At 49.5% G+C, this 17,972-nt stretch overlaps 1 protein-coding gene across 1 annotated transcript in view; it reads right to left on the reverse strand.

The window, feature by feature from the left end:
- The window catches only part of PCDH15 (protocadherin related 15), a 995,294-nt gene that overhangs the window by 157,413 nt on the left and 819,909 nt on the right, over window positions 1–17,972 (reverse strand). Inside the window, exons 16-18 of the mRNA XM_054174769.1 lie at window positions 15,756–15,890; window positions 12,896–13,045; window positions 3,044–3,237 (exon numbers count right to left, since the gene is read on the reverse strand). Of these exons, the coding sequence (XP_054030744.1) occupies window positions 3,044–3,237; window positions 12,896–13,045; window positions 15,756–15,890 (479 nt within the window). The remainder of the gene's footprint in view (window positions 1–3,043; window positions 3,238–12,895; window positions 13,046–15,755; window positions 15,891–17,972) is intronic.

Genomic DNA, 17,972 nt, shown 5'->3' on the forward strand with positions numbered 1-17,972 from the left:
TCCCAACTGGAACAGTTCTATACTTCTATTCTATGGCTCTATGATCTTTGCCTAGTTATCTCACCTGCCCTCTCTCTTGAAGGCTAGGTCACCCCCACCTAGGAACAACATCCTGAGGAGACCAAGTGTTACACTTTGGACACAGATTTCTTCTGTAAAAGCAGTGCTCCAGGTGGGGTCTCAGCAGAGCAGAGCAGAGGGGGAGAATCACCTCCCTCAACCTGCTGGCTGTGCTTCTCTTGCTGTAGCCCAGGATGTGATTGGCTCTCCAGGCTGCAAGTGTTCACTGCTGGCTCGTGTTGAGCTTCTTGTTCCCCAGCACCCTTGTGGTAGTTCGAGGCTATACTCTTAAAATTTATCTGCACATTTTGAGCAGAAAAGCAGAACAATGTAAATAAATCACTGCTGGGTGTAAAAAGGAAAACAAAGGATTATTCTAAACAAATTCATTGCATAAATGTCTGGGATGAAAGGTGATGTACCATAACAATTCTTCACATTTCCAATTCCCATTCCTTGTCTCTTCTCTTCTGATCTTGGCTGTATTGCTTCACTTGGGAGAAGACAATGTGCTTTTGGCTGGCCTTGGGATAAGGCTAACCCACTGCTTTCCCTCAACTCCTTTCTCTCTCTACAACCCACAGAATGTTTAAGGATGTAGGCAAATCATGCAGGAAGAAAATTAGGGAGGCAAAAGCTGTGAAGGACAACAAAAAGTCCTTCTATAAATATATTAATAGCAAGAGGAAGGGCAGGGACAACCTCCACTCCTTGGTGGACATGGAGGGAAATGTTGTATCAAAGGACGAGGAAAAGGCAGAGGTACTTAACACCTTCTTTGCCTCAATTTTTACTAGCAGGACAGAATGTCTTCCAGACAGCTGGCCTGCAGAGCTGGCAGAAGGAGCCAGGGAGCTGCATAGTTTCCCTGTGTTCCATGAGCAGGTGATTGGAGCTCTCCTCAGCAGCTTGGATCCCCACAAGTCCATGGGACCAGATGGGATCCATCCTAGGGTGCTGAGAGAGCTGGCAGATGTGCTGGCCAAGCCGCTCTCCATCATTTTTCATCAGTCCTGGCTCACTGGAGAGGTCCCAGAAGACTGGAAGCTGGCCAACGTGGTGCCCATCCACAAGAAGGGCCAGTTGGATGAGCCAGGGAATTCCAGGCCTGTCAGCCTGACCTCAGTGCCAGGCAAGATTATGGAACAGGTCATCTGGAGTGCAATCACACAGCACTTACAGGATGGCCAAGGGATCAGGCCCTGCCAGTATGGATTTAGGAAGGGCAGGTCCTGCCTGACCAACCTGATCTCCTTCTATGCCCAGGTGACTGCCTGGTGGATGTGGGGCAGGCTGTGGATGTAGTCTGCCTGGACTTCAGCAAGGCCTTTGACACTGTCCCCCACAGCAAACTCCTGGCCAAGCTGTCAGCCCATGGCTTGGATGGGAGCACACTGCGATGGGTTAGGAACTGGCTGGAGGCTGAGCCCAGAGAGTGGTGGTGAATGGTGCCACAGCCAGCTGGCAGCCAGGCACCAGTGGTGTGCCCCAGGGATCAGTGCTGGGCCCCATGCTCTTTAACATCTTTATTGATGATCTGGATGAGGGCATCGAGTCCATCATCAGTAAATTTGCAGATGACACCAAGCTGGGGGCAGGAGTTGATCTGCTGGAGGGTAGAGAGGCTCTGCAGAGGGACCTCGACAGGCTGGACAGATGGGCAGAGGCCAAGGGCAGGAGATTGAACACATCCAAGTGCCGGGTTCTGCACATTGGCCACAGCAACCCCATGCAGAGCTACAGGCTGGGGTCAGAGTGGCTGGAGAGTGGCCAGGTAGAGAGGGACCTGGGGGTGCTGGTTAATGGTAGGCTGAACATGAGCTTGCAGTGTGCCAAGAGGGCCAATGGCATCCTGGCCTGCATCAGGAACAGTGTGGCCAGCAGAAGCAGGGAGGTCATTCTGCCCCTGTACACTGCACTGGTTAGGCCACACCTCGAGTCCTGTGTCCAGCTCTGGGCCCCTCAGTTTAGGAAGGAGGTTGACTTGCTGGAACGAGGCCAGAGAAGGGCAATGAAGTTGGTGAGGGGTTTGGAACACAGCCCTGTGAGGAGAGACTGAGGGAGCTGGGGTTGCTTAGCCTGGAGAAGAGGAGACTCAGAGGTGACCTTATTGCTCTCTACAACTACCTGAAGGGAGGTTGTAGACAGACGGATGTTGGTCTCCTCCCAGGCAGCCAGCACCAGAACAAGAGGACACAGTCTCAGGCTGCGCCAGGGGCGGTTTAGGTTGGATGTGAGGAAGAAGTTCTATACAAAGAGAGTGATTGCCCATTGGAATGGGCTGCCTGGGGAGGTGGTGGAGTTGCCGTCATTGGAGGTGTTCAGGAGGAGACTTGATGGGGTGCTTGGTGCCATGGGTTAGTTGTTTAGGTGGTGTTGGATTGGTTGATGGGTTGGACACGATGATCTTGAAGGTCTCTTCCAACCTGGTCTATTCTATGTATTCTCTCTCGGGACAGGGGGGATTGTGGGGGGGGCAGTGGAACAGGCTCCTCTGGTCTTCTGACCAGTGGGGGTTTTGTGTTGTTTGCTAATATTGTGACTGCTGTCTATTTTGTGCATATTCACTGCATTCCATTGTTGAGTGTAGCTTTTGCTTGTAAATACAGCTTCTAACTGAGTTGGTCTGGCATAAAGTTAATGCTGGGGGGAATCTTCAACCCACCACAACCCCCAAGTCCAAAAGAAAACTTCAGTCCCTGCCCAGCCTATACTGGTGCTGCCCAGAGCTGGGCTGGAAGAGACCTCCAAAGGTTATCCAATGTGGCCTCCCCGCAGTCAGCAGGGATACCCCCAACTAGATGAGATTGCTCGTCGAGCCTCACCTTGAACATCTCAAGCACTTCTCCCACAGGTGATTCTTTCCCTCCCCAGCACACAGCAGAGGGTACTCCAGCGTGGGGTCGGGGGGCAGGGCGCGCCGCGCTCGCGCCACGCCGCTGGGCACGGAGCAAAACGCGAGGTTCGTTAGAAGAGGAATTACCTTCTCTGTGCAGGAGGAGCACTATCAGATGCTTTGACAGTGAGGGCGTAGGAGCGCCCCACTGCCAGCACAACTCCTGGAGCAATGGTGATAAGGCCTGTGCGGTCATTGATGAGGAAGTCTCCCTGATCCCCCGCCAAAATCTCATACACTATCTGTCCATTGGCTCCCTCGTCCGCATCTACAGCAGTCAGCTGCAAGTCAAAACCAGAGCGTCAGCAAGCGTGCTTCAGGGCTGGGCTGCCAGCGCTTCTGCTAAGGCAACTCGTCGGGGGGGAAGGGGAGGAGAGGGGGGAACTGGAGCACCTGTAACATAGGCAGTAATTGCTAATTACTGTACAACAAGGACACAATTTAAATGAAGGATAGCAGGCGTAAAACCGTCATCGAGCGGAGGAAAAAAACTGCTTACCGAAGATTGCAAGCAATTTATTTTAAGCCACTAATGAAGGAGACTAATTAAGACTAAGTTTACTCTGTGGATTGGAATTTATAATACATCCTATAAAGGAGGGGAAGGGAGAAGAAGACATTCACCATGTCAGAGAATCATAGAATTGTTTGGGGTTAGAAGGGACCTTAAAGATCATCCAGTTCCAACCTTCTTTGCCGTTGGCAGGGACGCCTCCCTCCAGCCCAGGTTGCTCAAGGCAGCACCTCCAGGAAGGGGACATTCACAACCTCCCCAGGTTCCAGTGTCTCCCCACCCTCACTCTAAAGAATTGCTTCCTAATCTGCAGTCTCAGTCTCCCCTCCTGCAGCTCAAAGCCATTGTCCTTCATCCTGTCACTATAAGCCCTAGACAAAAGTCCCTCCTCAACTTTCTTTTAGGCTCCTTTCAGGTACCAGAAAGCTGCTATCAGGCCTCCCTGATATGTTGGTCACTAATGTAACAACAGGATCAATGTTTAAGTTCTGGAAGCTCCCATCTCTATTTGTGCTCTTTGAGGTGACAACTTTGTGACTGCCAGCAGCTCTAATACCCAGGTCTTAGCCAACAAGGTCTCCCTGTGTGGAGCTGGAGAACAGTGATGGTAGGGCTCGGGTGTGCATGTGCCCTAGAGGAAGCCCAGCAGGAAGGAAAGGGCAGCTGCTCTCTATGGACGCACATGTGGGGAACACAACCATGCACATCACAGAGGTACAAGGCCCCTGCCACATGGCAACATGACAGCACCTACCTGCAAGGATGGGCTTGGAGGGGGCATCTTGGTGCTGTATGATAAATGCCACTGAGGCTGTACTTCTACTCTGCTGCCTTGGCCAAGGCTGTGATTGCTCCCACATGCAGCATTTCATCTAGATCATTGAACAGTTTGGACTCCAAGCATGAGAAAAGTCTAAGGCCTTATATTTTAACCTCAAATTATAATGATGAATGTAATCAAATCAACCAACCAGGTTGGAAGAGACCTCCAAGATCATCAAGTCCAACTGATCACCCAACCCTATCTAATCAATCAGACCATGGCACTAAGTGCCTCATCCAGGCTTTTCTTAAACATCTCCAGGGACATTGACCCCACCACCTCCCTGGGCAGCCCATTCCCATTGGCAATCTCTTTGTCTGTGAAGAACTTTCTTCTAAGATCATAGCCCAAACCTCCCCTTGCACAGCTTGAGACTGTGTCCTCTTGTTCTGTAATAGAATAGAACAGTATTAACCAGGCTGGAAGAGACCTTCGAGATCATTGAGTCCAACCTATCATCCAACACCATGTAATCAACTAAACCATGGCACCAAGCACCCCATCAAGTCTCTCCCTGAATACCTCCAGTGATGGTGACTCCACCACCTCCCTGGGCAGTTCCATTCCAATGGACAATCACTCTTTCTGTGAAGAACTTAATTCCTAACATCCAGCCTAATGAAGTGAGGGGGTTCTGCTCTTGCCCTGGGAAGAGCAATGGGTTCATCCTACTTCTGTAGCCTGTCACATTAAATCTGGTTGGACTGGGCTCCAGAAGAAAATGTTTCCCCATGAGAACAGTCAGACACCGGAATCATCTCTCAAAGGAAATAGTGGAATCCCCTCCACTGGACGGATTCACAACTCAGCTTGACAGGGTGCTGGGTCATCTCATATCAATCTATTATTAGGTGGGAAGGTTGGACCAGGGTCCCTTCCAACCTGGCACTCTGTGATTTACACAGGCAGACAGAAAACAAGAGTTCAGGAACCACACTTGTTAGTTTTTTAGCGAGTGTTGTGCATCAGTGTTTCCAACTGCCACACCACAAAGCAAAGAACTGGCAATCTGAACTTTCCCCTCAGAGCCCTGTGGTGGCACAGTCAGACATGTGCATCCACACCTCAGTCACACCAGTGGACAGCATCGTGTCCTAGCTCAGCCCTTTCATGTCTCCTCTTCCTCCACACATGCAGAGAAGAAGAGAAGTTATTCCACACCTGATGTGTGTGAGCAAACTGCTCTCAGTGCCTATCCTTTGACTTGTATTACTACAATTAAAATTGCATTTTAATTATCACCACACTCAGAAAACAAAATTCAACCCAAGATTCAATCCCTTCTACTCTGTGCTGGTGAGGCTTAACCTGGAGTACTATGGCCAGTTCTGGGCTCCCCATCTCAAGAAGGACAAAGAACTACTGGAGAGAGTCCAGCGCAGGGCCACTGAGATGCTGAGGGGACTGGAAAAGCTCTCATGTGAGGAGAGGATGAGAGACCTGGGGCTGGTTAGCTTGAAGAAGAGGAGGCTGGAGAGCATCTTATTAATGCTGACAAATACCTAAGGGGTGGGTGTCCAGAAGATGGGTCCAGGCTTTTTTCAGCAGTGCACAGCGACAGGACAAGAGGTACTGGGCACAAACTTGAATGTAGGATGTTCCATCTAAACATGAGGAAGACCTTCTTCAATTTAAGTGTGACAGAGCTCTGGAGCAGGTTGCAGAGAGAGCTGGTGGAGTCTTTTTCCCTGAAGACATTCAAATCCCATGTGGATGTGTTCCTGTGTGAGCTTCTCTAGGTGAACCTGCCTTGGCTGGGGGATTGGACTGGATGATCTCCAGAGGTCCCTCCCAACCCCTGCCATCTGTGATTGTTACATGCAGGGTTGAGTCACCACTGGATCACCCAACTACACCAATACTCCTGGCTTTCTGATGTTGGTTTCTTCTTTCCACAGGGTTTTCTCAGATGGCTCTTCATTTTCTCCCTGGTTTGCTGCCGGGCTCTGAATTCTGTGTGGCCATAAACTACCTCCAAGAGTCGATGCGATGGCACAAAGTAGCATGAGCAGTATTGGACTTCTAAAAGGCCACAACCACAGCAGGCATTGGTAGCACTGCCTGAGCACCCAGCTGCCCAGTACCAACAGTGGTGGAGTAGAAATGGCAGAAAATGATGATGGCATGATGGGGATCCTGCTGCTGCTCCCAGCTGCAGCTGAGCAGTTTGTGATGGGACATGGCAAGGGGCACCAGCAGGTGCAGCAGCACAGCCCCCCTGGAATGTACAAAGCAGTGAAAGAAATCCCAGCCTCAGACATGATTCCCTGCAGGGCTCCTAAAGCCAGGATGGGGTTAAAAAAATCCATAGACAAAGTAGCTTCTTGAAAGGGCTCTGCTGGGCCCTCTGCTTCAGCTTCCTTGACACAAACACTCCTGGCAGTGGCCAGCACAGGATTTAAGGGTTACACACAATGACATGAAAGTGAAGCCTAAAGCAGGATCAACAGGCATTATGTCAGCTGGGGGCACTCAGCACTAAATATCTGCCTGGCAGACACCCTCTGCTCATCCCTGGGACACTCTCACAGTTGACAGGCAGAGGAACTCATTGACATCTCTGTTACACCAAGATATAATGGAATCCACCAATCAATACAGCATCAGACTCAACCTTCAGCAGGTCACAGCCTTTCAGAGCACCACCTACAACTTTCAAGCCACCTCAGCCCGAGGAAAGCTACAGAACTGAAAGAGCAGGGATCAAGCCTTGCAACTAGTATAAGAAGGCAGCTGAAGAATAAAAGCCCCAAGGTGTAATAGTTAATTCCACTTGCATGCAACATAAAACACCAAGGAGAGCACATGAAAAACTCAGCTGCTTGCTTTTTTTTCTGTCCATAGGCTCAGTGAAATATTAAATTTCATGTAAAAAAACGTCAAAATCTTGTCAAGACCACAAAGGAAGTCCACAATAGCTTAGAACAAATTCACTGAAATGCTAAAAAATTAAGTGCCTCAGGTGTATTACCAAAAGTGGAGGTTGCCTTCTTTCTTAGGAGTGCAAACCATTAAGGGCTGGGCTGCTTTATGGGGCATCACCCATTTGCCCATTTGTACTGGCTTGACATGGTTGCCTTTACAAACCATAGTTACAGGCCTCCAGGAGGTCCAGAGAGTCTAGTCCAGAGGGTGGACACAGGAAATTATGGTATTTCATTCCCAGAATCCCTGCATCCCTATAAACCTGGCTGCAGTTTCAGTTTTCTTCCCTTTTTCCCCTCCCTCTCTGCTCCCAGGGGGAAGACTTGCAGGCTGTTATCTCCTCGTGGGGGAGTGGAAGCCTGGAGTTTGGCCTTGGCAATGCTGCCAATTAGGCCTGGAGCAGCCTAACTGGGGCCTGGAGCAGCCTAACTGGGGCCTGGAGCTGCCAAGCTGAATTTTATGCTGTGTCACAATAGTGTGGTACAAGGGATAGAGAGGGCTGGGTAGTGGGGGGGGCATGAAGGCTTGGCTTTGTTGGCCTGGTTTAAAGGGAGGTTTGTGAAAGCTTTGGCTTAAGGGGGTTCTGTGCTAAGCCCAGACTATGGATTTTGTGTATTTTTGTATGCTTTGTAGTGTTTTGTGCAGTTCTGAATCTCATTTGCATTTAAACTTTCCATCCTATCCAATCCTTTGTGTGAGAGTTGTTCTTTTGCCCCTGTTGGAAGGGGTGAAGGAGCATCGGTCTCGCACTAGACCAAGACACCATGGGAGAGGCTGTACCCAGCACTCATCAAATGAGAAGCATCTCAGTGACTATTCTCCTGAACCCCTCAGTCATCCTATGAAGACTGCCCTTCTTGGCATTCCAGCTGCATGATGTTCCGACACATCAGGACACTAACCTGCAACTGTCAGGCACAACACACCAAACACAGCACATGACCCAGGCTTCCTGCACCCTCCTAGACTTACAGCTTAAGTCCCTCTCAGCTCCTCTTCATGAATCCCTGGTTCTTATGTTCCTATGAACAACTGGATCACAGAATGGGTTGGGTTGGAAGGGACCTAAAAGATCACCTAAGTCCAACCCCTGTGCCACGGGCAGGGATGCCTCCCACTAGACCACATTGCTCAAGGCCTGATTCAGCCTGGCTTTGAACCACCTCCAGGGAGGGGGCATCTGCAACCTTCCTGGGCAACCTGTTTCAGTATCTCACCACCCTCACTCTCAAGAATTTCTTCTTCTTTATCTCCAGTCTCAGCCTCCCCAGTCCCAGCTCAAAGCCATCGTCTCTCATCCTGGCACTCCCAGCCCTTGTCAAAACTCCCTCCCCAGCTCTCCCGTAGGCTGCTCTAGGGGGTCCCTGCAGCCTTCTCTTCTCCAGGCTGAGCAGCCCCACCCAACTCTCTCCCAGCCTGTTCCCACAGGGGAGGTTCTCCAGTCTCTGATCCTCTCGGTAGCCTCCTCTGGAACTGCTCCAGCAGCTCCAGGTCTTTCTTCTGCTGGGGGCTCCAGAACTGGATGCAGTGCTCCAGGTGGGGTCTCACAAGAGCAGAGTATATAAGGAGAATCACCTCCCTCCACCTGCTGACCACACTTCTTTTGATGCAGCCCAAGACACAGTTCCAGATCTACTTCAGGCATCAGTTCAGTTCAGATGCTTGGCAGAATATTTACATCTAAACTTTTCTTCTTTCCTCATCATTTCTGGTTTCTCCCTCCTGCAATGTTCCCAAGCTGCCTAACTGCACTGATCTCATCCTTGCTCCTTACACAAGCAGTCATACAGCCTCAGGGTGGGAAGGCAGAAGAGGCCATTCCTGCTATGGGCAGTGATGGAGCAGACACACAACAGCTTCTCAGAGCAAAACTGCCCACAACATGTCTCTACTAAGCTAAGACTTGAGAGTGGTGTGGAGGAGAAGGCCTTGGTGCTGTCAGTTGGTGACAAACTCCCCAGGAGCCAGCACTCATCCCCGGCAGCCCAGCAGGCAGCTGTGTGCTGAGCTGCAGCCAGAGCAGGGAGAGCAGCAGCACAGGGAGGGGATTCTGCCCCTCTGCTCTGCTCTGCTCAGAGCCCACCTGCAGCACTGCCTCCAGCTCTGGGGCCCCCAGCACAAGAAGGACCTGGATGGTAGAGTTGGGGCTGTGCAGCCTGGAGAAGAGAAAGCTGCAGGGAAACCTCTGAGCAGCCTTCCAGTACCTGAAGGGGCTCCAGGAGAGCTGGGGAGTGTAGCACTGGATGCATCTCTGCACCCCAAATGTCAAGTGACTGTATTGCCCTTGCAGATTTCACACGTTTGTACAGAGAGCTAGGAGATTTTGCAAGCACAGCTCCTGATGACAAAGCCACAGCTCCTGAGCCTCACCTGCCTTTTGCTCAGTGAGGGCAACAACATTTGGTTGGTGATTATTTCTTTTCCACACAGCCTCCTGCATAACTTGAAGGGACTTAGAGAATCATAGAATCATGTGGTGGTTTAGGCTGGGTGCTGGCCTGGATGCCACTGCACAGACCACACCTGGGAGGTCCCAAGGGGTGGGCCCAGCCCAGGGGGGTGGTCACAGGAAACCAGGTATTCCATTCCCATAATGCCCTGCTCCCCTACAATAGATCAGCATGGGGTCTTCACTTCCTCTTTCTTCCCCTGCTGCTGCCTAGGTCAAACGGCTGAGCTGCCTCCCTTGGGCCTGCCCTGGCCCCAGGCTGGGTTGGGGGGGAGAAAGAGCCCTGGGAGGGGGGTTTGGGTGTACCCCCAGGTGGGGATGGGACGTTCTTGGGTATGTTCTGGGATCTCTCTCTCTTTTGTTGTGGTTCTCTGTAAAGCTTCCATTGTTGGTATTTTATTGTTTTCCCATTTAAACTCTCCATCACTTTTGCAATCCCTTTGTCAGAGTCATTATTTCTGCCTGTGGTGGGGAGGGGGTCTGCCCCAACCCATTACAAATCAATAAGGTTGGAAGAGACCTCAAAGATCATCAAGTCCAACCTATCACCCAACACCTCATGGCTACTAAACCAAGTGCCACATCCAATCCCCTTTTGAACACCTCCAGGGATGGTGACTCCACCACCTCCTTGGGAAGCACACTCCAATGGCTAACAACTCTCTCTGTGAAGAACTTTCTCCTCACCTCCCCTGGCACAGCTTGAGACTGTGTCCTCTTGTTCTGGTGCTGCTTGCCTGGGAGAAGAGACCAACCCCCACCTGGCTACAACCTCCCTTCAGGTAGTTGTAGACAGCAATAAGGTCTTCCCTGAGCCTCCTCTTCTCCAGGCTAAGCAACCCCACACTAGTGCTGATGCAGGCCAGGATGACATTGGCCTTCTTGCCACCTGGGCACACTGCTGACTTGATTATGTCTCAAACTTTTATCTTGTGAAGACTCCCCCATGGCTGTCACTGATGCTTTGTAAGCACTTGCAGCCCAAGCTGGTAAAAAGCCAAGGATAACACCCACAAGCATCCAAAGGCATCAAGCACAGGGAGTCAGTACAGCTCAAGCAGGGTAGGCACCAGAAGAGACACTGAGCTCACTCCTAGTACTGTTCACTGTTGCCTTCACACATTTAACTCCTGATTCCAGTTCATAAAATGCCATTTTGTTCCTTAACTTATTTCCCCAAGACTCACCCTGCCTTCTACCACCTTTGAGTGCTGACCTCTAGTGACAGCATCTTGTCTTCTCATCCCTCTAGAGTGGAAGCACTCAAGAGCAGGGCTGAGATCTTCCAAGCTCTCACAAAAGCATTTTTTTCCATTAACTTCAGTGCAACCAGGATTTGCCTTCTGTCTGCACTGAGAGATATATCAGTGCTTGGAAGCTTTAATTAAAACTGCTTCTCTCCCTGGGCTTGTGCTCAACAAATTTTTCACTGCTCCTTTGCTCTCCAAACAAATGACATGGGTTGGACTTTGATAATCTCAAAGGTCTTTTCCAACCTGGTTAATTTTGTGATTCTGTGACTTTGGGTTTCTGTCAAAACCAAAACACAAGGGGCAATGGTCTGAAACCAGAGAAGGGCAGGTTTAGGTTGGGCATCAGGAAGAAGTTCTTCACTATCAGGGTGGTGGAACACTGGAACAGGTTGCAGGCCCCATCCCTGGTGACATTCAGGTTGATGGGGCTATGAGCAACCTGATCTGCTTGGAGATGTCCCTGCTGACTGCAGAAAGGTTGGATTGGATGTCCCTTAGAGGTCTCTTCCAACCTAATGCATTCCATAATTCAGTGATTCTAAAAAGGGTTTCTGATGTGGTAAAACATTGATGGTTATGTTCTACTGGCTTTACCTCTTCTCCCAAAATGTTTTCTTTCAACATCCTGCTCATACAGGACAAGATTTATTATTATTAGCTTTTTTTCCACTTTGGAGATCTGTAACATGAAAAGCTTTTGTGGAACTTCAGATGAAATAGCTGAACTGCAGCTACACCTCACAGACAGGCCTGTTCCTTACTCTGCAATGGGCTGCCCAGGGAGGTGGTGGAGTCACCATCACTGGAGCTGTTTAAGAGGGGCCTGGATGAGGCACTTGGTGCCATGGTTTAGTAGATTAGATGGTGTTGGGTCATAGGTTGGACTTGATGACCTTGAAGGTCTTTTCCAACCTAGTTAATTCAATTCTATTCTATTCTATTCTATTCTATTCTATTCTATTCTATTCTATTCTATTCTATTCTATTCTATTCTATTCTATTCCATTCCATTCCATTCCATTCCATTCCATTCCATTCCATTCTACTGGCAACTCTTTAAGAGCTATGTAAGCTGGTAGAGTCTGGAGAACAGGTCTGGTGAGGAGCAGCTGAGGGAACTGGGGTTGTTAACTCTGGAGAAGAGGAGGCTGCTCTCTACAGCTGCCTGAAAGGAGGTTGGTCTGAGTTGGGGGTAGTCTCTTCTCCCTAGCATCATAGACTCATACAATGGTTTAGGTTGGAAGGCACCTCAGATATCATCTACTCCAACCTCCCTGCCATGGGCAGGGACACCTCTCACCTAGAATTGTCTGCTCAAGGCCTCATCCAGCCTGTCCTTAAACACCCGCAGTGAGGAGGCATCCTCAGTCTCTCTGGGCAGCCTGTTCACGAGTCCCATCACCGTCATACTGAAGAACTACTTCCTAAGGCTAAACCTACTTTCCCTCACCTTCAAACCATTCCCCTTGTCCCTTTGCTAGACACCCTCATGAAAGTCCCTCTGCAGCTTTCCTGTAGGATCCCTTCAGGTATTGGAGCCTGGAGCCTTCTTTTCTCCAGGCTGAACAACCCCAGCTCCCTAAGCCTATCCTCACAGCAGAGGTATTCCAAGAGGAAATGACCTGAAGTCGTGCCAGGGGAGGTTTAGGTTGAAGATTAGGCAACATTTCATTGCTGCAAGAGTGGTCAGGGACTGCAACAGGCTGCCCAGGGTGGTGGTGGAGTCACCATCTCTGGTGGTATACAAGAAATCTGTGGCCATGGCACTTTGGGCCATGGTGGTGTTAGGTTGATGTTTGGACTGAATGAACTCGTAGGTCATTTCCAACTGGAAGAATTCCATGATTCCATGACACTGTGGCCGGAGACACAAATTCACTTTTAGCTGTTTTCAGGGCATTTCCCACTGGCACTGACAAAACCATCTGCTGCTGACAAAAAAAGTGACAAGGCTAATCAAAAGTCCTGAAATTACCTTTATCACACCTTCCCCGGGCCCCATGTCTGTGTAAATCTTGACACTGTATGATAAGTTGGAGAAGGTGGGGGAGTTGTCATTGGCGTCGATCACCACGATGTTGACGGTCACCGGCAGGCTCTCCTGGACACCGTCAGAAGCTGTCATCTGGAGGGGAAAGAAAAAAGCAAAACAGGAACAGGTCTGAGTGTTGAGGTCTTCATGTGATTCCAGACATAAGGAAACCCAGTCAGACAACTATGAAATGAAGCACTTTGGTTTTCATTTTCGGCTGCGCTTAACAACTAGAGGAGGATTCAGGTGAGGTGGAGGCTGCAGTGTGCAAGGCCCAGGGCAAAGGCAAGACGAAAGGATGCCTTTAGGACAAACGGGGTCAGATTAGCAGGACAAGGGGGAGGGAAGAAGCATTTCTTGGGGAAATGGTCCTGGTGGATAGAAGCATGCCCATGAGCCAGCAATGTGCCCTTGTGGCCAAAAAGGCAAATGATATCCTGGGGAGTGGTTAGTAGGTCCAGAGAGATTTTCCTCCCTTTCTGCTCTGCCCTGAGAAGGCTGCATCTGTAATATTGTGTCCAGTTCTGGGCCCCTCAGTTTAAGAAGGACCTCAGAGAACTGCTTGACACAGAGCCACAGAGCTGCTGCAGGCAGTGGAACATGCCCCTGTGAGGACAGGCTGAGGGAGTTGGGGCTTGGATCTTGGAGCAGAGGCGCATGAGAGCTGCCCTCACTGCTGGGGATAAAGATGTGCTGGGCAGTGTGGGGAGGATGGAGCCAGGCTCTGCTCAGAGATGTCCAAAGACAGGAAAAGGGGCACTGGGGGCAAGCTGGAGAAAAGGAGGTTCCACATGAACATAAGGAAACCTTTGTCCCTGTGAGGGTGACAGAGCCCTGGAGCAGGCTGCCCAGAGAGATTGTGGAGTCTCCTTCTCTGGAGACTTTCCAAACCCACCTGGATGTGTTCCTGTGTGCCCTGCCCTGGCAGGAGAGTTGGATTGGGTGATCATTAGATGTCCCTTCCAGAACCTAACATTCTGTGATTCTATCATTCTGTGCTTTGGGCCAGGATCTAAGCTTCAGTCCGTTGCAGAGACTATCCCCAGCTGAGCAGAACACATTCAAGGAGCAAAGCCTGGACATCACAGCTCACAAACGTGCCTAACATTACAAGTCTCACCTGGGCACAGCCACCTGAAGGTGTTAAACCTCAAAGTAACCATTTTAAAGTGAGACTTAAAGAGCTCTCCTTTCAAATGCACATCAGACAGAATTAGGGAGGCAGTCACTGGGACCCTCTGAACATGAGCCAGCAGTATGCCCAGGTGGCCAAGAAGGCCAATGGCATCCTGGCCTGCATCAGCAATAGTGTGGTCGGCAGGAGCAGGGAAGCCATTCTGCCCTGTGCTCAGCAATGGTGAGGCCACACCTAGAGTCCTGTGTCCAGTTCTGGGCCCATCAATTTAAGAAGGACATTGAGACTCTTGAATGTGTCCAGAGAAGGCAACGAGGCTGGGGAGGGGTCTGGAGCACAGCCCTGTGAGGAGAGGCTGAGGGAGCTGGGGTTGTTTAGCCTGGAGAAGAGGAGGCTCAGGGGAGACCTTCTTGCTCTCTACAACTACATGAAGGGAGGTTGTATCCAGGTGGGGGTTGGTCACTTCTCCCAAGCACCCAGCACCAGAACAAGAGGACACAGTCTCAAGCTGTGCCAGGGGAAGTTTAGGCTGGAGGTGAGGAGAAAGTTCTTTCCAGAAAGAGAAATTAGCCATTGGAATGTGCTGCCCAGGGAGGTGGTGGAGTCACTGTCCCCAGAGGTGTTCAAAAAAGGCTTGGATGAGTCATTTGGAGCCATGGTTTAGTTGTCAGGAGGTGTTAGGTATCAGGTTGAACTTGATGATCCCTGAGGTCTTTTCCAAACTGGTTGATTCTGTCATTCAGAGGAACAGGGTTTTCGTTCAGAACATTTGCAAACTGCTTTAGGGCTGTTAAGGTGTTTACTCACAGACATGTCTGAGGGAACATTATGCCCCTTTTTTGTGTGTCTTTCTTTCCTTTCTGGCTGTGGTCTATGTTAGCCTGCCCTCTTTTATTTTGTACTAAAATAAAGCAGAAAGGTGTATTGAAGCTATCATGCTCTTAGCTTGAGGGTGAAGAAAAGGCAAATGTGCCCTCAAGGGTCATGCTGGGTACAAAAAAGACAAGGCAGAGTGTGTCATGAGAAAGATACAAGCCTGGGATCATGGAGAGTGCCAGGGGCTGGAAGGGACCTCATAAGCTCATCCAGTTCAACCCCCCTGCCAGAGCAGGATCACCTATACCAGATCACACAGGAATGCATCCAGGCAGGTCTTGAATTTCTCCAGAGAAGGAGAATCCACAACACCCCTGGGCAGCCTGTTCCAGATGATACTGGCAGGGCGATGTTCTTAATACGATCCAGGGTATGAGGAAATACAGTCAGACAACTAAGAAATGAAACAGTTTGGTTTTCATTTTTGCCTGCACTTAACAGTCGGAGCTACACTTAACACCCTCAGGTGAGGTTGAGTCTGCAGTGTGCAAGGCTCAGGGCATAACCAACATGAAAGGTTGCCTTTAAGACAAGTTGTGTCAGATTAGCAGGACAAAGGAGAGGGAAAAAGCAATCCCTGGGGAAATGTGGGCCAGGAGCTAAGCTTCAGCATTTTGGCAGGGCACACCACCCCAGTCAGCGAAGCCTCCCCGCCCCGCTACTGCTGCTGCTCACCATTCATTCTTCCTCCTTCTGTGACACTTCCATGACCTCCAAGGGTGTTATGACTCAGGGTTTTTCAACACATGCCCTGAAGAAGGCCTGAAGTGCCTTCAGGGGCCTTCAGCTTACCGAGAAGGTGTAAAGCTGCTGGAGTTCTCTGTCGACAGGCTGCAGCAGGGTGAGGTAGCGGGTGATGCCACTCGGAGTCACAGTGAAAACCGTATTGTAATCATTCAGAAAGAGATGGAGCTGTGGATCCTTGGTCTGGAAACGACAGGGGAAAACAAAACAACACCAAAACCAACCATTTTTAGTAGAATAATATTCCACTGTTTCCAATTACTCGGTGCAAGTGCTTGTTTTAGCTGAAACCTAAACAAGCAGGCAGTACAAGCACTGTGACTAACGGCATCTACACAACCCCGTGGAAAGAACACTGCTGGTCTAACAAACCCTCATCTGCTTGATGAAAATTGTATTAAAAATACATCAAGGACATAAAAATGCATTAAAAGGGACCCTCATGGTAGATAAAAACCTCTGCCTTTTAGGTTTAAATTATTTCTTTTCATTAAAACAATAGTTTTTAAGCCAAACAGGACTTGGCTATTTAAGAAACCAGATTCAAGCACTTGTCTTTAACCATATGAAAAACAAAACTTAGATGATCTTAGAGGTCTTTTCCAACCAAAGCAATTCTATGGTTCTGTATAAAACCCCAAATTTAATCTTGATTAATGGAGCAGTAATAATAATGGTGTTAGCTAGATGCAATGAAAAAACATAATCCTGAGTGCTAAACTAATGCTGTTAAGAGCTTCTCTTTATGTCTTAAAAAGAATCATAATAGACAATCATAGAATGGTAATGGGTTGGGTTGGAAGGGACCTCCAAAGCTTATCCAGTCCAACCCCCTCTGCAGTCAGCAGGGACATCCTCAACTAGATCAGTTTGCCCAGAGCCTTGTCCAGCCTGACCTTGAGTATCTCCAAGGATAGGGCCTGAACTACCTCCCTGTGCAACCTGGCCCAGTGTTGCACCACCCTCATGGTAAAGAATATATGATGTAGACTTGTGAATCTCTCAGCTGATCAGGTGAAATTCACTGCAAAGACATTTGCAGTAGGGAGTAAGAGAGGAAAAAAACCAACCAAACAAGTTTAGGCACTCTGGTCTCTTCTCCCAGGTAATTAGTGATGGAACAAGAGGGAATGGCCTCAAGCTGCAACAGGGTAGGTTTAGACTGGACAGCAGGAAATTTTTTTCCCAGCAAGTGTGGTCAGAGATTGGCACAGGCTGCCCAGGGAGGAGTTGGAGTTACCAACCCTGGATGTGTGTAAAGGTGTTCTGCATGTGGTGCTTGGGGCTATGGTTCAGGGATGACCCTTGCAGAGTAGGGCTGTGGGTTGGACTTGGTGATCCTGAGAGTCTTCTCCAACCTGAATATTTCTGTGATTCTGTGATTAGTTACTCATGACTTCTCTACTGAAGAACACAAATAGCTCTTCCCAGAACCTGCTGGGAAAACAGATTTCAGGTCTGGTTAGTTCCATGTACAACTGGGTGAGCTCCAAGAGTGATGTAGTTCTAATGACACGTGCACAACCATGCAACAACATAAAGACAGGGCAAAGCCTCATGAGATATCCTGAGCAGCCAGTCAGGAACTCATCCTTCCATTTCCATCCTTGCTGTTAGCCTGGCTACTCCTAGAAGATTGTAGGAGTATGAGGAAGAAGAATAAAATATGCCCTGGGAAAAACAACTGATCTGGGGGCAAATGGAATCTCAGCTAGCAGAAAGGGGGAGGGATGTTTCTGCCACACCACCATATTCACAGGGAACAGAAAAGTGATCCAAGCCCGGAACCTCAAACAGTTTCATTCCTGTGTGAATTTGTTGGAGTGTGGTCAAAGAGGTGCAACAAAGCTGGTGAGAGGCCTGCAGAGCAGCTCTGAGGAGTGGCAGAGAGAACTGGGCTTGTTTAGTCTGGAGAAAAAGAGGCTGAGGGGAGACCTCATTGCCCTCTACAACTCCTTGCAGTGAGGTGGGGAGTCTCATCTCAGGTGATAGAATGAGATAAAATGGCCTGAAATTGTATCAGGGAAGGTTTAGGTTGCATATTAGCAATAATTTCTTCCTGCAAGAGTGGTCAGGGACTGGCACAGGCTGCACAGGGAGGTGGTGGAGTCCCCATCCCTGCAGGTGTTCCAGAAAGGTGTGGCCATGGCACTTGGGACAGGGTTTGGTGGCCATGGTGGTGTCAGGATGAGAGTTGGACTCCACCTTAGAAGTGTTTTCCAGCTGAAGCAGTTGTATGAGTCTGGGATGAATTGTTGAAACTCT

This window comes from Dryobates pubescens, chromosome 30, assembly GCF_014839835.1.
Source record: "Dryobates pubescens isolate bDryPub1 chromosome 30, bDryPub1.pri, whole genome shotgun sequence".
NCBI lineage: Eukaryota > Metazoa > Chordata > Aves > Piciformes > Picidae > Dryobates > Dryobates pubescens.